General features: G+C 55.6%; 5 protein-coding genes across 5 annotated transcripts; 2 read left to right on the forward strand and 3 right to left on the reverse strand.

The window, feature by feature from the left end:
- Window positions 1-676: 676 nt before the first annotated feature.
- On the forward strand, window positions 677-1,926 carry MVD1 (diphosphomevalonate decarboxylase; the record flags this gene model as incomplete). The annotated part of the gene is made up of 2 exons (XM_071063936.1): window positions 677-738; window positions 801-1,926. The coding sequence occupies 2 exons, from the start codon at window positions 677-679 to the stop codon at window positions 1,924-1,926; spliced, it is 1,188 nt and encodes a 395-aa protein (XP_070920037.1).
- Window positions 1,927-2,427: 501 nt separating this feature from the next.
- MFIFM68171_08517 (Vitamin B6 photo-protection and homoeostasis-domain-containing protein) lies at window positions 2,428-3,961 on the forward strand (the record flags this gene model as incomplete). The annotated part of the gene is made up of 3 exons (XM_071063937.1): window positions 2,428-2,514; window positions 2,637-3,831; window positions 3,897-3,961. 3 exons carry the CDS (start codon window positions 2,428-2,430, stop codon window positions 3,959-3,961), a joined length of 1,347 nt encoding a protein of 448 aa, XP_070920038.1.
- Window positions 3,962-4,361: 400 nt separating this feature from the next.
- On the reverse strand, window positions 4,362-5,291 carry MFIFM68171_08518 (Holocytochrome c-type synthase; the record flags this gene model as incomplete). The annotated part of the gene is made up of 1 exon (XM_071063938.1): window positions 4,362-5,291. One exon carries the CDS (start codon window positions 5,289-5,291, stop codon window positions 4,362-4,364), a length of 930 nt encoding a protein of 309 aa, XP_070920039.1.
- Window positions 5,292-6,362: 1,071 nt separating this feature from the next.
- Window positions 6,363-6,840, reverse strand: KGD4 (Alpha-ketoglutarate dehydrogenase subunit 4, mitochondrial; the record flags this gene model as incomplete). Its single annotated transcript, XM_071063939.1, has 2 exons — window positions 6,363-6,676; window positions 6,753-6,840. 2 exons carry the CDS (start codon window positions 6,838-6,840, stop codon window positions 6,363-6,365), a joined length of 402 nt encoding a protein of 133 aa, XP_070920040.1.
- Window positions 6,841-12,089: 5,249 nt separating this feature from the next.
- On the reverse strand, window positions 12,090-13,776 carry MFIFM68171_08520 (Only prolin and serin are matching in the corresponding protein; the record flags this gene model as incomplete). Its single annotated transcript, XM_071063940.1, has 2 exons — window positions 12,090-13,318; window positions 13,380-13,776. 2 exons carry the CDS (start codon window positions 13,774-13,776, stop codon window positions 12,090-12,092), a joined length of 1,626 nt encoding a protein of 541 aa, XP_070920041.1.
- Window positions 13,777-17,386: the final 3,610 nt, after the last annotated feature.

Raw genomic sequence — 17,386 nt, forward strand, 5'->3', positions numbered from 1 at the left:
ACGGTTCTGAACTGCTTCCGTGGAGTTGCGGAGCTGTTAGAAGAAGGGCGATCCATGGGGGGATGCGAAGAGAAGGAAAACTGACCAGACACACGAATAGAGGGTCCAAGAGGTATATCCTTGTAGGAAAGATCAGCCGAGGCGTAATAAACTCCCCCAAGTTGACCCCTCATAAGATCAGGTATCATGCGGCTAAGGTAGGGTTAGGTAATGTACCTTGGGTTCGAGGCATATGTAAGCTGATTGCCCGGTAAACGCTGCGAACTCGGGTTTGGCAATTAAGACGCAAGCACCGTGACGCGCCGGTATGGGGTATGGAAGGGACACTCCTTACCAATAACAGAGTCTCTTGCATCGTCTAACACCATTTGAGCAAATTTGCTGTATGTACATCACAATAATACTTGGGAAGAACAGCTCTGGAGGCGCGTCGGCGGCAGGGGCGGTTGAACCCTGCAATTTGCCCCGCACTAGTCCCTTTCGGGACAAGAATCTTGGCTAACGATCTCCTTATTACCCCGCCAAATCGGGGGCTGTCGAAAGGAGAAAAGGCTTGTTGACCGCCGATGTAAATCTCGAGCCTCCCTCCCCAAGGCACAAAATTGTTGTATGTGTCTCGGCGCTCTTCAATCCTGCACCATTCAGCAAACACAGGGTCCAACCCGTTATCCAAGCCATGGCCGCTGAGAAGGTATACCGCGCCAGCACCACGGCACCGGTAAATATAGCGGTAGTCAAGTACGACCGAGCCTACAGTCGGCTTCGTTCTCGGTTCCCCAACTGACTCGGTTGCGTCCCAGGTACTGGGGCAAACGCGATCCCAAGCTCAACCTCCCAACCAACAGCTCGCTGTCGGTGACGCTCTCGCAGGCCGACCTCCGCACTCTCACGACGGCCTCGTGTTCGGCCTCGTACCCCGCTTCCAAAGGCGATTCCCTCCTTCTCAATGGCGAGCCCTCCGACGTGTCAGGCGCGCGGACACAAGCCTGCTTTCGGGAGCTGCGTGCTCGTCGGGCTGCCCTCGAAGCGGCCGACCCTTCGCTCCCGAAGCTCTCGACCATGCCCCTCCGCCTCGTCTCAGAGAACAATTTCCCCACGGCCGCGGGCTTGGCCTCATCAGCAGCCGGCTTCGCGGCGCTGGTCAGAGCCATCGCCAACCTCTACGAGCTGCCGGCGTCCCCATCAGAACTGAGCTTGATTGCGCGGCAAGGCTCAGGCTCGGCCTGCCGGAGTCTGTTCGGTGGCTACGTCGCGTGGCGCATGGGGGACGCAGCCAACGGAAGTGATTCCTTGGCCGAGCAGGTCGCCGAGGTGGCACACTGGCCCGACATGCGCGCGCTGATCCTAGTGGTGTCGGCCGCCAAGAAGGGCGTCAGCTCGACTGCGGGTATGCAGCAGACGGTGGCGACGTCGGGGTTGTTCCAGGAGCGCATCGCCAAGGTGGTGCCGCAGAACATGGCCAGGATGGAAAAGGCCATCGCGGAGCGTGACTTTGCCGCGTTTGCTGAGGTCACTATGCGTGATTCCAACTCGTTCCACGCCACCTGCGCCGACACGTACCCGCCCATATTTTACATGAATGACGTGTCGCGGGCGGCCGTCCGGGCGGTGGAGGCGATCAACCAGGCGGCTGGGAGGACGGTTGCTGCATATACATTTGACGCTGGTCCCAACGCCGTCATCTACTACCTGGAGAAGGACACGGAGGCCGTCGTGGGAACCTTCTACCATGTACTGGGCGGTGCCATCGATGGTTGGAAGGACTCAGTCATCAAGGATTTCAAGCCATCCTTGTCCCTGGATGAAGGCGTCGCCGGCTTGCTGAAGGGCGGCGTTAGCCGAGTGATTCTGACGGGCGTTGGAGAGGGTCCTACCAAGACGGAAGAGTACTTGGTGGCCGAGGATGGGAGCGTAGTGAAAAGATGATGCTTGGGGTGAGCTGGAGCGAGATTTGAACATGGCACCTAAATAAACTTTAGATGATAAGCGGCAAGCATATCTGCAATTTACTGCGCAAACGGGTGTAGACATAGGTCGTCGGAGTTGCATCTAGCCTCTGAAAGGGCGTCGACGTCGATCACCCCGCGGGTCGTGGGCGTTTACAGGGACATGGTTGCTGCAACTACCTAATGAAGCAAGTAAGCCAGGCCCTGATAAGGGCTGATAATGCCCTAACGTAGTTAAGGTAGTTAATTAGTTACGCCAGACGCGCCAATCAAACCCCGGACCAGGGGGATCAGACCCAAGAACACAGCTGCAGCTCCGCGCGATGGGCCGCTCCAAGACTGCCGGGGACCTCGTCCGGGAACATCACCAACAGTGCGATCTCATTTGAGCAAGGACGGAATCGTTCTGCGCGAATCTCGGCGCGTCGTGTGTCCGGATTATCCTCTGAAAGCTTGGGAGTATGCTACCGCCGGCAACGCAATGAGTCGGAGCTTCTACGACATCGATCCGGCGGGCGAAGTGCTCTGCATGTACACAGATGGCGGCGAACGAGGGAGCCTCAGATCCGTGAGTGCTGCCGTGGCTCCGCCCCTCGGAGCCGCCTGCTTTTCTCCCCAGTTATTCCTTCGCCTTGAGCTCGGGTACCTGAACCGTGAAACTTGTCCACTGATGACCCAACCCATCGCCAGGAGAAAACCGAGGTACCCCTTGCCAAGGCCATCCTCTATGCTTTTCTGCCCGCCGGATACCCGCACACTGTCACCGATGACTACCTCGCCTACCAGACGTACGACTCGCTTCAGGCCTTCTCCTCGTCCATCACATCTCTGCTGGCCAACCGGGCTGTGCTCGAGGGCCTCGGCGTGGGCGACTCGTCGTCGTCGCCCACGGGCGCGCTGATTCTCAAAATCACGGGCGACACCATCTCACGCATCGCCACCATCATGTTCGCCCATCGCATGGGACAAGCGATCGAGCCCGAGTGCAAGTTCTACCGCTTCCTCGCCGACATCTTCAACGACAGCGCCCAGTTCCTCGATCTGCTGACGCCAGCGCTCCCCTACTTCCCCAAGCTGGGCGTGATCGTGTCGGCCGGCGTGCTGCGCTCGCTGTGCGGCGTGGCTGCCAACGCGAGCAAGGCCAGCTTGTCGGCGCATTTTGCGCTGACGGGCAACCTAGCCGAGCTCAACGCCAAGGAGGCGTCGCAGGAGACGGTTGTCAGCCTGCTCGGCATGCTGGTGGGGTCGCTGGTGGTGCGCCTGGTGGAGGACAAGCAAGTCGTGTGGATGCTCATGGTGTTCCTCGCCGGTGTGCACCTCATGATGAACTACCGCGCCGTGCGCAGCGTCAAGATGCGCTCGCTCAACCGCCAGCGCGCCACAATTGTGTTTCGGGAGTGGCTCGATCACGGCACGGTGCTTGGCCCCGAACAGGTCGCCCTACGGGAGAGTATTCTGCGCAAAGGACGGGGAAACCTCGCGAGCAAGACTGGGGAGTATACGGGATTTTGCGACTTCGCCACTTATGGGGATCTCAGGAGGTGGAATCCGCGCGGGTATCACCGGTATGACTTTGAGACGACGACATATTTTATGGGGATCTGGCATCGCGGAGGGAATTTCTATATGAAGATTGCGCTGAAGGAAGGGACGACGAGCCCTCTCTCGGCCTGGTTTGACGCCGTCAACCATGCCTACCACTTTGACTCGGCGCTTAAAGACGGGCTGCAAAGCCATTACGAGAACGAGATGCCACTGGGTTACGTGTCCGAGGAGCAGAAGGGCTTGATATTCGCCGCGTTGGTGGCGGCGGGTTGGGATCTGGACACGAATTCGCTGGAGACGAGGTTACCGGTTCGGGTACGAGTTGGTGATGGGAGGAAAGGTAAGCTAACTAAAGCCGGCGTAAACTTTGAGTCCTGTATTAATTGTCTATTTTCTGTTCTGCAGCGCCTTATTTATCCGAAAAGGATCCAGCCCGGCTTCAGGCCCACCAGGAAGCCAAACACGACTAGGCGCCCGGCGGGTTACGGGGTAAGACACTATTTCCTTACTGTAGAATGATCTTCGTGGCATCAGGAGTATTTCGCCAAAGGCGGCGATGGCGCTTATGGTTTCATTTTTGAATAGGGCGGGTTACACTGGTAATAGGAACGGCATATGCCAAACGCTTGTAAACTATACTCGGAGATACCGAGCATTTAGATGACGAGCCATCGGCGCCTTTGTAAATCAGAACCTCGAGACTTGTTGGTTCGGGTAACCCTCAGATGTTGCCTACGACCAACCAAACGCCGCGCACTCTTCTTCCCTCTTTATCCCCTCACGATGTGTTGAGTGGTATGATACATAGCCAAGTACAAATACAAGTTTGAGGGCCAGCTTCCACAGCATGGCGGCTCGTCTCCAGGTTCATTACGCTAGACCGGTAGCCCGCAACGCCCGCATTCTTATCCCTTCCCAAGTGTTCAACTTCGGCCGAACATCCAAGTAAAAGTTAAGCTTGCCAGCACCTGCGCCGTCGTTGCGCCCAGCGTAGAAGTCGATGATGTACTCCACCCTCGTCCCGCACCGGTCGACAACCCAGTCATGTCGGTCAAACGGCGCCGTGTACCCCAGCAAGGTGTTAATGCGCGCCCGCGGACTCATAGTCTGGCTCAATCCCTCGAAACTGTGCAGCCGCGGTCCCCCGCATCCCTTGTTGGCCGGCGCCACATATGGGGCCTCCCATTTCAGGATCTCTGCCCACGCCCGCTCGTTGACGGCGTTGTGGATCGGCACCACCGTCTTCATGTCGGCTGCCGACGCTGAGTTGTACCCTTTCCTCTTCATGGCCTCGAAGAACTGCTTCTCTGACGGGTACACCCAGTGGCCACTGGTCGACGTGCCCGTTTCTTGCTCGTGATTGACGGGACATGCCGACGGTCCGGGGTCAGATGAACGGGGGATGCTCGAGATAACGCGAGAGTCGTCAAGCTGAGCGTGTCCGCTAGGGGTTGCTCGGGCATCAGGTGTGGGGTGTCCTTGTGATTGGCCTTGCCGCGAGAAGGAAGGGAGTCGTAGCCACGAAGGCCAAGCTGATGCCGAGGATTTCGTCTGATCTGGTATTGTTGCGCTTGTTGCTTGCCCATCCCGTGCCACTGCGGTTGTTGCGGACGGCGCGGAGCGCGCCTGCTGTAACCACACCTCCCGAGTTTTGTGGTCCACGGGGCACTTCGCCTCGTCTACCGCTTGTGCGGTTTCCAATCCAGAATGCTTCATGCTGGTTGTGTTGGTAGCCCTATCTCCCGTAAGTGTCGCTTCTTTGCGACTGACAAGAACGGTATCGATGAGGTCGTTTTGCATTATGGGTGCATCACTTTTCGGGGTTCGGGCTGCTTTTTCCGCTGGCGCCTGAGAATCAGCCAGCTCGAATTTCGCACGTTGCTTGGTATCCTGGGTTAATAGTTCTCGAACTGCGAGAGTAGTGGCGCTGGGAATGTGAGCTCCTGGGAAGCTTGAAGTGGCTGCGGATTTAGGGATCATGGTAAATTTGATTTCAACAGCTGTCACGGCCCGAAGCGTCTCGAGTTCACGGCCGTTGGACCGCCCGGTGGGGCCCTATGCTTGGCCCGTGCCCACCAGCTCCGAACCCCGCCCCTCTATCGCGCCGACAGGTGCTGCGGGCGCTTCTGGTCATGCGGGACCGAGGATACGGGACGGTTAAGTCGAAACGAGCGGGTTCTTCCAGTTTCCCAAAGCAACCACCTGCGCGTATGCAGCAAAACCAACGCCTATCCACTGGAAATGGACGTGCGACAGCAGGATCATTAAAGCATAACCCTTACAACTATGACAAAACAGTTTTGCTGCGACAGCATTCCGCACAGCGTGTCAGTGGAGTTGTCTATGTCGCATGTTGCATACTATCAATTCTCTACAGCAGTTCTCAGTCACGACAGCCGAGGGGATATGGTGATTCATGGGGTTTGGAAAAGAAATTCCTATCCGTGGTTATCTATGCTGAGCTAGATCCTCCCCAGCTGGCTCATCCGGCGCTGAGGCCCTTGGGTATACGCCATCAAAATGCTTCCGCTTCGTGTAAGTCCTCAAGTGCCGGCCCGGGAGCGTCCTTCAAGCCAGCACTTAACGTATACGACAAAAGAAAGGCGGTCATTTGCTAATCGAGGCAGAATGGTGTGCTCTCAACCGGCTGAGCCGTGTCCCGTGCGCCGTCTTATTGCTTTGTGCACACGTCCTTGATGCTGTCGCTCTCATACAGTGTGCGTGCATCGTCGATTGGCGGTAACCTGGTATCTTTGATCTTGACGCTCATCTCAAAATCGTGGAACCTCTGAGTCCTGGGAGGCGCTCGCTAGAATGGTACCCAGTCCGACGCTGGGTGAAAGAGAAATGAAGATCGAGTTTATATTACGCTCATGCAAAGGCTGCCGCGCCGCCTGTCTCGACAGCTTCGATCTCGGCGAGGGTGAGCGGCTGACGGTGAAAGCGCGGGGGGAGCTCATTTCGATCGAAGTAGACACCCTTGGGCGGAACGACAGGGCCGAGCTCGGATCCGGCAGCTCCGCCAACACCTGCATTGGACTTAATGGTCTTGCGGAGAGGGCCGAATTGCTGAGCGTGGTCGCGATAGGCGCTGAATGATGCGTGCGACGAGCCGCTTGTGAAAGACGCCGGGAGCGAGCGCGTGGGCGATGCGGGATGGGGCTGCGGAGAGTGGTCGACGGACGCTGCCACAAGATCAAGTTAGCCATTCCCAGCCACATGTCAAAGATTGTGTGGGCCTCATCCGCGCCGTGGACATACCAGGAACAGTCCGCTTGCCGATGAACTTGATGGAAGGAGTGCGCTCAGCGTGCTGGGCAGCCTGGCGCAGGACCCTGGTGGTGAACATGGTAGTGGTCGGGAGAGTGTGTTTTGCGAAACGGAGATCGGGATGGCCGCAGCGGATTTCGGAGGTGTGCAATGCTGACGCTCAGACGCTTACTTTTCTCCTCGCGACGATTGCTGTCCTAGCGGTAGTCTGGGGTTCAATGAGCAGGGCTGCCGTCTGGTTGCCAGATGGACGGAAAGGACAGGTCGAGGGAGGAGAATTGAGCGTTTCGTGAGCGGGTTGCTGAAGTCAAGGAGGGAAACCGACCGAGATGGGCCACCAGAGAGTCGATGGGGGTTTTCACAAGCTCGGAATTTGCTGCACATGGACAGCCCTCCATGCGCCAACCTTGAGGCGCGGCCAATGAGAAACCTAGATCTCGCAGCAGTGGACCGGGGATCCGAAGCCCGGAGTATGTACAGTACGAAGGAAATCCCAAACACGCCATCCCACTCGGCGCCCGTTCTCGCCACCCCACCCCCCACCCGTTTCTTCCCGCAGGACAGCAACCCCGGGCCCCGGCTGGTCAAGCCATCACAGCGCTTCACCTAGAACGCCAGGCAAGAGCGTGAGCACCTTCCTCGTTGGGCTCAGAGCTAGTAAAGTCACGACCGATTCACCGAGCGGTGCGGTCAAATGTTTTGCCATGTGGTCGGTGGAAGCCCGCAGATGCTGTCTCTGCACAGTGGGTGCTCGGCCAAGCTCCGTTGCCCGCATAGGACCCACCCTTATCAAGCCAGCCATCGATCCACCAGGCACCCAAGCACGTTGTGTCTTCCCTGTCCCGCCAATGCCCTTCCCGAGTTTGGTGCGATTCCATAATGACATGAGGTGATTCCAACGTTGGTGCCCCAATAGATCATGGGCTAGCAGCGCATCTTTAACCCGGCAGGCAGCTGATTGTCTGCCAAGCACTACGTTTCCCATCCGAATCCGGAGAGGCTTTCGCACGCATACACACTGACGACTTATTAGAAATCACGGACAAAGCCCATTTCTCTTTCTGTCTTTCCACTTTTCTTTTCTCTTTTCTCTTCTTTTCTTTCCTCCCCCCCCCCTCCCCCCTCTCTTTTTCCATACTTCCTCCCACTCGCTTTCGAGACTCAGATTCACTCGTGTCTCCACTCGGAATTATGCAATCTACCCCAGGAATCTACTGTCAAAGCTGGATTTTTACATAGCTTTCACAAAAGAGTGCATGCTGAGATAAGAATATGGGAGCGATCAATCCGCCTCATCCATTACCCAACGTGATGTTAAGGGCCTCACCGGCCCCCAGATCCGACAAATCCGCTCTCGATGCCTGGCCTCACACATAGCTGCCAGGCTGGCCTGTCTGTGCGCCTGGAGTCGTCCGGCCAGCACCGCCTGGGTCCCCGGCGCCGCCCACCTGTGACGTCTGGGGGCTTCCATCCAAACTGTAGTATGAGATTGTTAATATTCACACACACTTGTGAGGTATTTGATTCAGTGACGTACTTCCTTCTCTCTCCTGTTCTTGGAATACCGTCTACCCACGACGACAGCTCCCTTTCATTCATCTTAGTCAGAGAACGTGTACCAATTCATGGACGAGAGCACGGCAATTTGGCAATGAATCTCACTTACCAGCATCGCACTGGCCAGGAATGCGATTAAAAGCATAAAAGAAAAGGCCAGGACGGTCCTCCAAGAGCCGCATCCTGTAAGAATAAAAGGCCCGGGGCGTCCCCACCATCCGCCCCAGTAGTAAGCCTAATAACTGAACCAATTTGCGCTGCATGTGTGTGTGCCGGTTCGCTGGGGAAATGGTCAGATCTCAGGTTGGGAAGCATGACTGAAATATGGACACTGACAACTTACCGTAATAAGAAGGCAAAAGGCGACCAACCACATCACGAACAGTGCAAAGTCGGCTGGGAATGCCAGAAACGCGTACATAAGCGGTGCTATGAACACCAGGGAGAAGATCGTGCTGATGGACGCAACAATAATGTCATAGATGATGCGGCCGTCCCTCGCTGCGCCGCCCATGGCAGCGTAGTGGAGGAAACGGGCTAAGATTCCTAGCACAATAATGGAAGAAACGAATTGTCAGATCCGCAGAGCGACTAGGATCGTCTTTGACACGGCACCCATGGCGAATGTGGGTATCGTGAAACAACTCTTATTTGTTGTGCTTCTTGCAGATGCGTTGAAGAGGGGCACGGGAACGTCGGTCCGCTGCTCACTTTCGCTGCCGCTGGGGCATCCGGAAAGAACATCCATCTCATGTCTGGAGATATGGCTTCCTAAAATATGGTAGTCGTGCCTTTGTTGTATTCTGGATTCGACAGGGTGGCTGATAATCATGATATCATCAACTGTCAGTAGAACTTCACCGTGCCATTGTCCCTCGTTATCCCAAAGCAGAATGCCTCGAAAGGTCACTTAAAACACACTGCCATGACCTTCATGTACCGAAAACAACCAAGGCCAACACGGCGGCGGCTCTCGTTCTATCCACTCTTGCTGGACTTCGATGTTTCGTTGGCTAAGGTACTTGTTACTTATATCATTCTTGAATAGTTTCAGCAACGTCAATGCCCCCCTGCCGAGCGAATGGACACCGCCAAGTTTACTCATTTGGATCAATATTTGCTGAAAGCAACGTATTTCTGGTTTGTGATACGAGGAGGATACACACGACAGGTGTCTGAAAGGAACATATTAAAAATCTACGCGCACGCCAGTATTCACGGTTGTGTACGTCACTGAATGGTTCTTGCAACCTATGCGCGTTAGCATGCAGTGGGCATTGGTATGGTCATAAACGCGCTACATTGCTGAACAACACTGGATTCCTGGTTACCCTGTTACTACTAGAGGTGCGTTGCGTCAGGGGGTCAATGATTTAGCCTTCGTCACTCGTAAAACGGCCAATAGCAACATTGGTAGTCCTTACCTATCTGTGCGAAATCCGATCCACAGCCGATGAGGTCGTTTTCTATTACCCAATACCTCGAGCATCGCGACAGCCGCCTCGACGTGACACATATTCCAATAATTCTACCCGACATACCTCCCAGATTTGAGAGAAGTCGGTTGGTTACACGATTATCAAGCGTGCCGCAGCCGGCCAGGTATCAACTACACGGCACGTTATCGGTCAGGAAACGAAGAGAGGACATGAAATGAAGCACAATGTCTGCTCCCAAGACTAACAGCGCCTTGACCTTTGATCTTTACCTAAGCGATCCTCCCTGCTTATGGGCCCCAGAGTCGTTGGCTTGGCCAGTATTAACCAGATGCATGTCATAGTGTACGCGTCAGCGCGACGGGGACCTACATCTTTCGGTTGTTCACCAGATTGGTTGGCATTACCGGGCGCTAGGCTGGAGCACATATGGTGTCTTCCGGTGGGCTGGTTTGCGTAACGGCTGTGCATCCCTAGTTAGCACTTAGGCATGTTCCAAACCTTTCCCCGGTAGCACAAGAGAGGATGAAACCTTGCATCTTGCATCTTGCATCCGGCATTCCTCGGAACGAAGCTTGGCCACTCCAGTCCCGTAAAATACGCTCTAGTGGCCCCCTATGGTCCGATACAAGGAACAGCTAGGTAGATAAAGTAATGGGCAATCGACTTGGTAGACAGGAGCCAGACTAAGCATAGAGCAGTAAAATATTTCTATAAACTTGCTGGGGCAAGCCTCGCAAAGAGGTATTGTAATGCATCCTGTAAACTAAGTTAAAGTAACCACGTTTAGCTATTTCTGTTCCTCGAGCCGTGTTTACCGAGCGTTTTAGGATCTGGTCCCATGAGTGCCTAAGGCAGTGACCGTTGTTGAAATGTAAGACGTGACGAGTAGGTACTTAGGTAGGATCGTAAATATGAACAAAATGTACATGCTCCCTAGCCACCTGATGTAGGGAGAGGTCTAAGTGTCATGCTCGAACGAAGCAGGCTGTGGCCGGTCCGATTAGTCCGGTAAATACGGGCAGTACTTTACTCTGCTTCAAAACCTTCTCGTGCTTTCTACCTGGACAGCCGTGGCGAGCATGCGAAACACATCGCTTCAGAGTTATAAATGTTCTCGTGTTCGCTCTCGAGGTCTGCAGAGGGTATCAAAAGATGCCGTCTTGTTCCGATTATGGGACCCTCTTTAAACGTGTTTTTATACCGTTGACAATGACAGCTCAAACGATGCCTCATTTATCTGCCATCTTCTAGGTAAAGACCTAATGTCTGCTATTGGCGTGATCCCCCACGCTAAACTCGCAGGGCGAGAAGCTCGGGAGCACGAAACATAGTACGGACTGCCACCAGCCGCTGGTGGTGTACTGCTGGAACAGGCCCCTGCCGGCAGCCACGTGTTCTATGTGCCAGTAGCTAACCATGGTCTCTCTCTGCGCGGAAGGGACCACGGGATGAACTGAGAATCACTTCCTCAACGCTGAGAGGAGTAAAAGCGAGTGAGGCACGTTTCTTCAAGTTATTCAGTGGATTATTCTCCCTGGGCACCGGCCTAGATGCGAGCGGTGGGGGAATCCCGCATATGTCCTGGGGTTCCCCTTTTCGCCAACCTTTCCAATCATTACACAGCCGCTCCATGCCTGTAGCCGGCGAACGAGAAGTTCCTTCCGTTGTCGCGCAATCCCATCACAGCGGAATCGTATAACACATTCGTAACAGCCCCAGTGTCAAATTTTACATGGAATGGGGTACAAACAAGGTGTTGCGCAGCAGCCTGACCCCTGCACTCCTCCTTTCCGCAGTGTGAAGTAGCTGGACCCCGGCCCCGACCCCAAGATCTCAGCGACGATAATGAACTCCCATATGGAGCGCTGTAAAAACTCCAAACTCCACTCCATCTATTCCGAATAGTCATGATGTCGAGTTTTCCGAACCACGTGATTGCCCTCGCCGGGTTGAGGGATGCTTGCTTGTGTACAGACTGCTGCTGCTGCCAAACATCTCATGGTGCTCCAATAAGGTCTAGACAACAAAATTTAAAGAATAAAGTGTAAACTGCCGCGCGACAGTAATGATGACATGGGTAAGGAACAAGGGGATATTCACAAGCGCTCATCCGTGTCTTTTTGTTTTCAGGTGCCAGCCAATTGGTCATGTTAACCGATGGGTATCTTGAGCCGAGAAACAGGAACAGGTAAAAAAAGGGCGCGGCGAAGGAATAGGGTCTGAAGAAAGCGTCATCTTCTTCGTTAGATCATCTGTATCGAGCCGGCTGCATTAAGAGAGCGAGATCCGTCGGCGGTGATAGTGGAAGGCTGTGGTAGCGTTCGGGGGACGGCTATTTGCGCAAGCCGACTTTCCCAGCGAGACTCCTGAACCAAACCGAGGCACTGATTTTCTTTTCATCCTGGCCATCGCGGGCCATGACGGCATCGCGCACCATCGGCCCGACAATCTCGACATCCCCGAGTTCCGGAAACTTCCCGCCGTCGCTGCTTAGCATCCGCGGGATTGCGGAAGGGAGCGTATCTTCGGATGTGCGCTGGAGCCGTGAAGCCACCAAAGAGGCCCCATCCAGCCGCTGAATGAGGTCTACCTCTCTCTGCTTCCATTCACCCTCAACTTCGGCCCACTTGGCTTCCGTCAGCGCGTATGTCTTGGATGTAGCCCCGTAGTGTTCGCCGGTCCGCACAAGGTGTTTAGCGTAGTTTGTCCGAGCAAGGCTCCAGTTCGCGCGAAACGCCTGCAAGGTCGCGATATCGGCCGTTTCGGGTGTATATGGCTTGGGCTCGATTGTAAAGTTGGCATGGCCGAGCCGGTCGGACCAAGAATCCTGGTGGTCGAAGAAACAAGGCACCGGAGACGGGGCATCGTTGAAGCTGTTCGAAGCGGCCCCGCGGCGAATGGAGGAGACAGAGGCCTTGGTGCTGAGGGGTGGCGTGGGATACGATTTCGACACTGACATCCCAGGAACCGGAGACGGCACCACCGACGGAGATTGCAGCGGCGACGTCTGAAGCGACTGTGGTCCGGAATGGCAAGCAGGCGTGTCGGTCAAGAGGGGTGGTAGAAGGGGGGTCGTTGCCGTAGCGCGCTCGCGCTCTAGACTTTTACCCAACATTGCGGGCATGGTAACAAGGGGCGAAGGGATCGCAATGCTTTCGGCGCTTTCATAAAACGAAAGCGCCGGTGTCGCTGGTAGAGTCGAATCTTGCCCGCGGTCTGAAGCACCGTGTGCCGGAGCGGAAACTGATGAGGACCTGCTTGACGGGGCTCGGGAGAAGCTTGGCCGCTGGTCTACCAGAGAAGGATCGGACGCAGGCGAGAAAGTCGGATAGTGTCGCCTCGGCGTGGATGGGGACCGCCAGCTCTGCAGTTTCGAACCCAATTTTGTGCCCCAGCGTGAAAAGCTTGCATCAGACCCATGGCGCCTCTTCGTTTGCCGGGGACTCGAATTCAAGTCGCCGTCGCTCAAAAAGCCCAGGTCGTAATCAAAGTCTGATGCCATGTAAGAGTGGACGGTCGCGCTTTGCACTAGATCGCCATGGCGCGAGCAGGAGACATCACCTGATTGCCGATAAACACGTTAGAGAATAGAGAAGGGCTGCAGCGGGGCTCCATGACTCACACAAGCAGTCGTAAAGGTTGAACTCGTCGTCGCTGTGCTCGGACGCGGCCATACTGTCCCCCTCTTCCCTCTCCGGCGGCTCTTCTTGCACATCTGGTAATGGTGACTTGCTGTTTTTGTTTCCATGCAGCGCCTGTGGTACTGAGGGGGGCGATGTTGGACTTTCGGAGCATGACGACGTTGTAATCTCGAGCGAAGAAACAGACCCGGAGAATCTCGAGTGACCGGTGCGCGAGAAAGTCGGCGTGATCGGTGACGGTGAAGCGAGGTCGGATGAGGACGAGTTGTAGGTATAGCAAACGTACGCATGCTCGCCATCGTTGGCGTGTTGCACGTCCAGCTTCCTCCGCTCTTCTACGAGCTGCGGAAGCAGCAATGGTTTTAATTTTGGCGTCATAGGAGCTTCGCGAACATGAGTATCGTGCTGGGTCAGCTTCGAACCTCGATAGAGGCTGCAATGTCGAGCATGCGAGTTAATGGAGGTGGTCGGATGCTTGATCAGGTGTTGGTGCGGGAAGAGAGGTGGCGGGGCCGACAATTTTGTTGTTTGGGATCAGACACGGCAATGGGAGGAGCTTGCAGCGAGGTTGTGTGGCATTGACAGGGATGGTTGTCAATTGGGTGCCCGCCGCAGTGTGTGCTGGATGGGGTGAAATCCCATGCCTTGCGGGGCTAGTGTAGACGCAAGCACAGTCCAGCCGGTCCAGACAATGGATGTGGTGGTGGCCGGGGAGCGGCAAGCCCAGCACAGGCGGCAGTTGATGAGTGGGTATGCCCCAGCCTGGCGGCTGGCACCGAGTTCTTGTAACCGCGGGAACGGAGCCGCGGTAGCAGAGATTCCGAACTGACGGCCGCAGGTGATAGCGGAGAGATCCAACTTATGTTGTCACCTGTTCCCGCTCCGAGCTTTGGCGGTTATAATCAGTGCACCCGGCTCCGAGAAAGTCGCACATACGGGTCCTTCTTGAACCTTGGTGGCTGGGTGTAAGCAGTTGGTGTCTCGCCGGATGTGCTCGACGAATGATGCCCGTCGGATCTCCAGGCTGTGAGGCCGGGCAGCGGGCAGCCAGGGTGCTTCCGCCTCACCAACTCGCGATGCTACGTGCTCCTAAAGGGTCTTGGGGGAAGGTCGCCAGACCGCCCGTGCAATTACGTGGGCGGTCGAACGTCGGAGTAGCAAGTATTTGCGATAGCGCCACTGGCACCACGTGTAATCGGGCACTTGTATGTTCGCAGTACGCTCCAAGTCGGTTGGGCGCGGGTTCTCGCAGAGATGGGTGGCTCGTGGTTGGCCTCGGGGTCTCAGGCCTCAGGCCCTGCTGAAAGCCGGAGCCGGAGCCTCTACGACCCAATCAATTTTTGCCGACCAGTCGCTGGTCCGACGAAAATCTCCACAGCGCGATTCGCTGTGATGATTCAGGAAAAACTGCGTCGACCTGTTGGGCTTGGTCAACGGTGGCGGGTTGAAGGGGCCAATAGGATCATCCTGTCCCCAATCCGGCCAAGCGGGTGGAACGTTGGCACGGTTCGTGATGACCAGCGCGATCTGTGTGGAGCGACGCACCTGACTGGAGTTTTCGAGTGCGCCGTTGATGAGTGATGTGAAATTTGAATGGCTCTATTGTCTCCAATATATCGCCCGTCAGCGTATCGCGACCTTGTGTGTTGGCACTAGAATCATGGTCTAGCCGTTGTTTTCCCATTCGGATGAACACGCGTCGTGGAGCAAGATTTCGAACACTGGATGACAGTAGTTCCAAGCTTCCATCTCTGCTCGGATATGTGGAGGCGGTCAGCCGTTGGGCCCACTTGCATGCGAGTGATCTTCTTCCCAGTGGATGTGGCTCCTAATAAGCAGCGTCACAGGAAGTCAAACCTCTCGCACCACCAAGCTTGTACCCCACGTCGTCAATCTTACAGTCTCATGTTTCTACGTTGAAGATATCTCTCTTGGGAGTGGGTTAACGCAGCACTGCATTGGCAATAGGCAAGGTGCGAGTTACCACCACCTGCGGCAAAGAGCGTGGGCATAGCACAGTACTAGAGCTTGGAAGGTTAGGTTAGGGCATTAGGCTTGATGCCCTCGGAGTAGCCCTGCGTGCCTCTCATGGCAGCGGGTTTGTGTCCTTGGTGTTTCTCGAATACCACTTCTCTCGCGGCAGAGAGGTGGACTCGCTACGGCTTGCGGCGGAGCTGTCACAGGGATGGCAGAAGGAAGTGGGGGGTGATGACGCACAAGAAATCGTTGCAGGCGGGCAACCAGCCGGCTCGGTCTGAGGTGGCTCCACAGAAACGCTCGGAGAAACTTGCGCAGCAGAGCGCGATGGCGGGTGGGGCCGGATGGATTTTCTTGCAGGCAAAGCCCGACCTTCATCTCTCCTGATGCAATTCATGCAATTACTCAGACTCTGTTCAGGAGCGATGACAGCGTACATCCCTTGGAATCCGGATCCTACCATGACGGAAATCTTATGGGGCAGCGCCGCCGTCGCTGGCCGTTCTCTCTCACCGCTTCGGAAAGCGAGGACCATTGCCTTTACACTGCTTCGATTCTCGAACCAGCCAGGAAAGATGTACTTGCTTCTTTCATTCCATCCCGTCGTCTTTTTGCAGCCTCTTATTTTGGAGGGTATTTCATCTAACTTCCTACTCCTGATTCGCTGATGGATTCGCGTACCTTGCACAAGCGTGTTCTGTGAGCTTTCTGACATCTCGGGTCCCAAGGAGAACGCCACAGTGGAGATGGGTGGTCGGGCATGCAGTGAGCACCTCAACGCTTGGTTCTAGGCACTTCTCCCCGACCATACCGTTCCAACCGCCCGCCGTCGATACGACTGCATCCCTCCATCAATCCCAGTTCGGTCCAGAACCACCCCTCCACCCGCTTCCCTCCTCTCCCTCCCTCCCCGAATAACCAGGGCTCGGGCCGCGCGCCACAATGGTGTCGAGTCAACCGTATCCCAGTCTTGAGGGGCACCAAGATCGCTTGCGGTGTTTGGACATATACGAGATGGGATTGAACTGCCGATGTCAAGTCGGCCTCTCACTCTTGCATGTTGCTCGAGAAGGGAAGACTCGATGGCCGGGCGTCGTCCCAGACGCAAGGGCCTCGTGATCATCGAGAAGGGATTGCACCGTACTCTGCATGGTGTCGGTGCTGCTCTCCAGTTTTCTTCTCATTAATGCCTCCTAGTTTGGATCGGCGGAATGCGACAAAAGTCGTTCGGCCGGGCGCCATATCACTCAACTCTTCGACATCCCCATTGTCCTCGTACACAAGGCCTTGCTGAATTGCTGCTCTAGCCGCTGCGCTTGGCTTGCTGGCCTCGCAAAGCGATGCTAGACCACGCGGCCGACTAAGAGGGGACCCCGAGAGCATTCCCCCCTGGCCGACCGAGACGACATCCTCAGCGGGAGATTACTTCGAGTGTCCGAAGCCCTATAATTGGCGCAAGGAAAGCACAACTGGGTGGTCTGATGTGCCAACGCATTCGCGCTATTTAGTTTTCTTCTTCCTACCCCTCGGTGGTTGGGGGTAGTTTCCATCACGAGATGAGAGGCTCCGATGGACAAACCTTGACGGGTTACCAGAGAAAGTGGCCAAGCCATTGGGCTACCAGTCTGCTGCGCTGCCTAATGGTCCATTCCCCAAGTCGCCCGTTTCGAAGAACTTGCTTTCCAGCATGATCAGCGTTAGTTTTCTGAGTCACGATGGTTTCCTGTACCGCTCGCACTGTTGTCATATGCATGCGGTGCGTATCGGCGCGAAAAGCAATCTCCTGGAATGGGGACAATCTTGATCAGCAGCAGAGCATGGCCCAGATTACGCCGAAGAGCGCATATTCCATTGCAGGTACAAACGACTCCGGTCATAATCGATTGACAGCTCGCTTGTCAACAACGATTGATGCGTTGCCATGTGGTAGCCTGCGGACTAAGTGTTGCATCGCTCCCACTGGGCCTGAACATAACTTCTTGTCCCTTGCATTAGTCTAAGCTTGAGGTGG

The sequence above is a fragment of the Madurella fahalii genome, assembly GCF_045866475.1.
Source record: "Madurella fahalii IFM 68171 DNA, scaffold_4, whole genome shotgun sequence".
NCBI classification, from domain to species: Eukaryota; Fungi; Ascomycota; class Sordariomycetes; order Sordariales; genus Madurella; species Madurella fahalii.